Source organism: Diuraphis noxia, unplaced genomic scaffold, assembly GCF_037042655.1.
Source record: "Diuraphis noxia isolate RWA-SAM2 unplaced genomic scaffold, SU_Dnox_SAM2 contig0004, whole genome shotgun sequence".
Taxonomy (NCBI): Eukaryota; Metazoa; Arthropoda; class Insecta; order Hemiptera; family Aphididae; genus Diuraphis; species Diuraphis noxia.
Window position 1 is genome coordinate 50,472,348 of NW_028301714.1, and position 6,589 is coordinate 50,478,936.

Sequence of the window (6,589 nt, forward strand, 5' to 3'; positions counted from 1 at the left end):
CAATCACTAGGATGAAATATGACCGTGCACTGAACGCGGCTATCCTCTGTACGCAAATGACATATCTGTCAGATCTACATAAACAGATTAGAAATCAAGGTTCCATAACTCCGACAACGACTGCCCAGCTAGCTCCTTCCATCGACGTAATTGGGATCATTCGAGTTGGCGGAAGATTAAAACATGCAAGCCGCAAGGTTAGATGAAGATGCGAAATATCAAATCTCTTACCTCAAAAGACAAATCTTACAGAGCTAATCATTCGATACTTTCATCATATCTTGTTACACGGTGGATCACGATAAAAAATTTTGAATTATTTCTGGCCGAGTAGGTGTCCAAAATTTTACCTATACTTGTGTTCCTTGCACCAAGTTCGGAAGTATGAACCCACGACCTTTTACGGGGGATCTGCCAGCTGCTAGACTTTAACGTCGAAATGGATTATGATGGACCTTTCATGGTTAGTGAAATTCGTTGACGCGGCGCGCGTACTAATAAAATATTATATTTAGCTGTTTTTGTATGCATGTCGGTGAAGACAGTGCACCTGAAACCGTATCAGACATATCCATAAACGCATTCCTTGCTGCTTTAGACAGGTTTGTCATCCGGTGTGGTATTTTAAATAGAATATCTCAAGATTGTGGTATAAATTACGTAGGAGCTGCAAAACAACCGAAGAAATTGTTTGATGAAGCATCCAATCAGCATATCTTATGTGATCGTATACCTTACAAGTGGCATTTTAACCTACCGGGAGCCCCTGACTTTGGTGACTTTGGGATATGGGAGGCTGCTGTCAAAAACGCAAAAATCCATTTGAAGAAAGTGATCGGTGCTCAAGTATACATCACTGAGGAATTCACAACGCTCATAACGTGGGTCGAAGGCGTCTTGAATTCTCGACCGATGCTACCGCTTTCCAGTGATCCAAACGACTTAAGCGTGTTGACCACAGGTCACTTTCTAATTGGGCAACTGTTGTTAATAATTCCAGAAGAGGATTTAGTTGATACTCAAACTAACCGTTTAAGTCGGTGGCAATTACTTCGCCAAACTCAACAGTCATTTTGGCGTCGATGGAGCAATGAATATCTGCACACACCCTACAAGGAAGGCAAAAGTGGTTTAAGCAGATACCAAATCTATCCGTTGGCGATTTAGTAATTATCAACACACCGCACTACTGCCCACAGCGTGGCAGACCAGTCGAATCATTCCGGTTCATCCAGGATTGGATAACATTGTGCGTGTAGCAACAGTCAAAACGCAAGAATGTATCTTCAAACGTCCTGTTGTCAAGCTAGTAAAACTTCCAGTTGATCCAAGACCTTAAGAGGGGCTCCCATATTACCGATATCTTCACATTTGTTGTTGTTATTTTCCTTTCCTTATGCATTGTAATTATTGTTATTAAAAAAAAAAAAAATGAATTGTATTATATATTTTATGATTGTACATGATCCGCTCTGACCGAGAATTTCATTCCTTTGAAAGCACCCTTTCAAAGCGGGGGAGGATGTTCAGACCACGGCTTACTAGAGCGCGCCATACAAAACATGATCGTTTTTTTCTTAACGCGTGATATTATGAGCTGTTCGTTATCTCCGTTTTTTCTCTAATATTGTCGGTGTCGTAAAATTGCGGACCTACGAGACCGTATTTGTCTTGATATACATGTGGCTGTCATCGTCGGGTTTTGTGTCGTCGCCATTTTGCGTTTGTCTTTGCGCACGTATCCATCCTCTCTCGTTATTTGTATAGTTTTACCTTTTCGCTGGATAGTTGTTTTGTTACGTGCGTGGATTAAAGGATCGTACACTGGGATATTTTGTATAAATTTCGAAAACCCACTATGTAAGCTGTAGGTATGATTGTGGATATTAGTCAGCTGCGAGTTTATGTCGTATTAAGGTTGACGGTATTAAAAATAACTTTCGGTATTACGGTATTGATTTCAATACCGGTATTTACGATATACCGAAAATACCGCCAGCCCTATAGTATATGTCGTATGGTGCAAAAGTCCAGTCAGCTGCCAGGTCAGACGTATCATAACCGTATTATTATTATTATTATTACTTTTTTGTTAATACGATGATTTTTTATTGTATTATCAAATATCAATAGTCTGCTTGATCTTCATTATTATTATACTTATTTTGTATTGTGTTACTAACATAACATTAAGCTGCGCTCATGTATATAATATATTAATTATAAAGTACTATAAAAAATATAATTTATACCTTTGTACAGTCCACTATATACTCCGCGCCACGAGAGAACGCATAATGGCGTCCGACCAAAACACGTATTTTTTCGCACATCCCCACCACTTTACCAGGACGATTGCCACACATCGGAGCGTTTCGTAATAGCGCTCTCATTGAAAGAATTGATATTGTTTGTTGGCGTCGAAGGTACTTGGAGTCTATTAAAGAATACCGTCAGTTAGTTATACCCACGGTTATTTACATAGGTTGGAGCACGCTGCTATACGACCCATACATACGCCGTGTCTAAGTGGCGACTAAGTGAACTAATGGCGCTAGTTGTCACACACCCGATAATTACATGTAGATTGTAGAACGTCTATGCCTTACGGCCATATCTTTGTTCTATGTTTACAACGTTTACGTTTACGTTTTAAGCATTGTAGAACACGCTTTTGCAAAATATTGTAATGACTTCAATGTATTTGAAAATGTAATAAATGAAATCACTCAAAATAATTTTAATTTTAAATTCAGCTGCACTTCTCACAGAGTTGAAGTAGCATCTGAAGTTATAGTTTATTTTTTACAAATGAGAATGCGTCAACACTCATATCAAGAAAATCTAAAATGTCAAAAAGTGTCCAGGGAGAAGAAAAAATTATCAAAATTGTACAACTCATGATCTTTATATTCTATTTTTTTTTTTTTAAAGCTTTCAGTATATTTAATCTTAAGTCATTGATTACTTTTTATTTATTTTATATAATTATAAAATGTATATTAATAATAATGCTTATGTAAGTGCAATTGAAGGTGATTGTATTAATTATATGCTTTTTAATTTTATAAGACAAAATATTAAACTTAAAATATAGAAGTGCTGTAGTATGCTTTTTTATTTTGCAAATAAAAATATGTATTATAATAATATTAATTATAATTTATTTGTTTTTCAGGCTCAAAGAAATTTCGTTGATATAAGTAACACTTATGTGAATAAGATAAGTGTAATGTACTATTATGGAATATAATATGGTAAATAAAAAAATACTACTATTTTATAGCACAACAGCTATCACATGAATTTGAATATAAATTATAGTATTATTAAATAGATAGATTATTACATACTATGGCAATATGCTATTGCCTATTTGTAATAATATTCATTACTCAGTAGAATTGATGTAGTAATTCAAATGAGAAATAATTATGATATACACAATGTATAAATTATACCATACGACATACGTGCATGGTGCGTAAAACAGAGATTACGTGTTGTGACAACCGGGTGTGTAACTACTAGCGCTATTAGTTCACTAAGTCGCCACTTCGACAAGCGATAAGGCGTCGTGCTCCAACCTATGTAAATAACCGTGGTTATACCTATCTATAATCTGGACGAGACATGGGTGAATGCTGGTGAAACCACTTCGAAAACACGAGTCGATAAAACTGTAAATTCACCACGGGACGCATTTCTAAGAGGATTAACGAATAGACAAAAGGAACCGTCCGGTAAAGGAAAACGTGACCATCGTATAAACATAGGTTCATCTGAAGGCTTTGTTTTTGATAGCCTTTTATGTTTTGAATAAAAAAAAAAAATATATATATAGAGAAGATTACCACGATGAGATGAACGGCGATACATTTTATGACTGGTTCACTAATATTTTACCATTACTTCCTAACCTAAATGGATTCTAGATTTCCCAATAAATCAACAGCATCTAAACTAGATGAAACAGCATTAGCTATTACCAAATTTAATTGATGATGATGACACCACAAAAAGATAGCTGAATTATTTTTTGCATTAATTCTCGCTTGTAAGCCCTTGTATTCCCCACTTATACTGCTAGCACCGTCGTATGACGGATCAACAAGTTCGTTTTTCCAATCAAGGCCTTCACGATCCATGACTAATTCAAAAAAATCAAATAACAATTCTAATTGTAACAGGAGATTCTTTAAGAGCCAATAAACGTTCAAAAATGTTCCCAGATGAATGACTAACATATCTTATTATAAATGATACCTGCTCTTTTCTAGCAGCATCAAAGGTAGAATCTATTGAAATACTGAACATTCGCGATCTCTTTATATCTGGTTCTAAGGTTGATCTGATAAATTCTGATTTAAAATTGATAAGTTGATTTTGTCTTTCCCAACTTATAAACGAGCACATAATATATTCACCCTGGGATTTAATAGAATTTACATGGGATGGTAATGCATATAAATATGGAGCTATCAACAATAAAATATCCTTAAAATTTCCTTCATTTTTTTCTTCCCAACATTCTCTGTGCCCATGAAAAGATAAATTATGTCGAGCTAAATATAAAGTAATGTCTATTAACTCAAAAACAATTTGTCTGTTTAAAGCAACATTGGTTTTTCGACTACTTTCTAGTGCTGGAATGATTGGCATAGAATTTTTCTTTGTTCATAGTGTTATTGAAACATTGACATGTATATTACTTATTTCATGTAGCATAATATTTTGACGACTATTTTGCCATGTAGAATATCCAACTTCTGTCTATATATATGTTGTAACAGTTTTATGCTTATTGTGGCCAGTAAAGAGCATACACGACAAACAAAAAACTGTGTCTAGTGTTGGTGAGTATGATAACATTGATAACCAATCCCTAATAAATGTAGGTAGAACCATTGGGAATTAATCGAGAGTATCACTGTTCATTAAAATGGCCATGTCTTGAAGTTATATCAAATGGAAAATGCTTTTGAGGAAGGTAATTTGAGCATGGTTGACAAAGGCCTAATTGAATGATCAAATTAATTTCTTCAGGACTTAACTTTCTATTAATGAAATGCACTGGATCATTTTTAAACAAATTACCTATGGATATCAAAAAATTCAATTATCAATAATTGAAAATATATACCCTTTTACACTATCTTATAAAATTATTATAACCCTAAGTGTGTTATTGGTAATAATACCTGGTGACTGGTTTTCTGCAGAAACTGAACTAGATAAATCATTGTCAAATGAATTATCAACATAAACTTGGTCTACTTCATTAATACCTATAATAATTTTAATTAAATTAATATATTTTGATTTGATTTGTTATTATTTGACATTTGTAATAGACAATACTGTTGTAATAGTGTTATAACTTATGCTCGATTGCTCTTATATAATTTGCATTTAACATACCTGAAAATAATGATTTCTTTACATAGTCTTCAATTCCATTTTCGTAATTTATGTAGGTAGTAGGTAGGTACTTAAGACCTTTTACCCGTACATCACAGAATTATTTAAACAAATTTGTTATTACTTACCGTTAGTATTATTATCACTACTATAATATTTTGTTGCCTCGGCCAAAACTATTGGTTTGATAAATCGATTTAATAATCCAAACATTTTTTTAGTTGCATCTTCTTTTTGCCCTCTTAATTTTCTCTTGGCGCTTTCACTCAAGTGTTGAGAACGAGAAGCCATTAATTACAATTAATTAATAACATTAAAACATTAAAGTAAACAATTAAAATTTAAATGACAGTTGCCAGTTGTCAATTAAAATAAAACAATACCACAGAATACACTGTCACTGTGCAGTTAATATTTAATACTTAAAATTTTAATAAAGTTAAGACAAATGACGATTGATGAGTGATGATTATGTGAATAAATGTCTGTCTATGTGACTATGTATACGGTACACAATATAACATTAACATAATATAAGTTTTGAAAATTTAACGTAACCAATAATTTAATAATAATTAATAAGCCGTTTCCGGCAGATAAGGAGAATTCGGTATGGTCGCAGACTGGGTTTCCCAACTTATAACTTGCGACTAATCGGGAAAAATTATGTTCGAATTTATAAACTATAATATGCATTAAGTACTTACTATTATTTGAATTAATTAAATTAATTTTTTATTTTCAGTTAAAAATATTTAAAAATAATGTAGGTAACAAATTTGGAATTTACCTACAGACTACACTACTACAGAGTAATGTACTAGTGTACCTAGTATACCTATACAGCTAGTTGTCAAATACGTATTATTCACCCAATTACTTCATAAAAAGTAAAAACACAAAACCAATAATACCTAATTAATTAAATAAATGATAATATAACGATTGTTTATCATTATCTTTTTTCTTGAAATCTTAAATACGTTAAATTAATAAATCAATGACAAAATAAACTATTCATAGTTTATTTTGTCATACTTTCATGATCATGTTCGTCAACTCAGCTGACAGCTGTTAGTCGTTAGACGTTAGTATATAATAATTATTTTAATACACTGTTTAGTATTAGAGTCTAGAATCATAATCCACCAACTACATATCTATAGGC

General features: G+C 32.9%; 2 protein-coding genes across 2 annotated transcripts; one reads left to right on the forward strand and one right to left on the reverse strand.

Annotated features, from left to right (window-relative positions):
* Nucleotides 1-525: 525 nt before the first annotated feature.
* LOC107168322 (uncharacterized) lies at nt 526-1,339 on the forward strand. Its single transcript, XM_015517693.2, has 2 exons — nt 526-1,120; nt 1,200-1,339. The coding sequence occupies exons 1-2, from the start codon at nt 526-528 to the stop codon at nt 1,337-1,339; spliced, it is 735 nt and encodes a 244-aa protein (XP_015373179.2).
* A 2,825-nt stretch (nt 1,340-4,164) lies between these two features.
* LOC149056159 (zinc finger MYM-type protein 1-like) lies at nt 4,165-4,908 on the reverse strand. The gene is made up of 2 exons (XM_089227030.1): nt 4,792-4,908; nt 4,165-4,671 (listed from the first exon to the last, which is right to left on the reverse strand). The coding sequence occupies exons 1-2, from the start codon at nt 4,906-4,908 to the stop codon at nt 4,165-4,167; spliced, it is 624 nt and encodes a 207-aa protein (XP_089083156.1).
* Nucleotides 4,909-6,589: the final 1,681 nt, after the last annotated feature.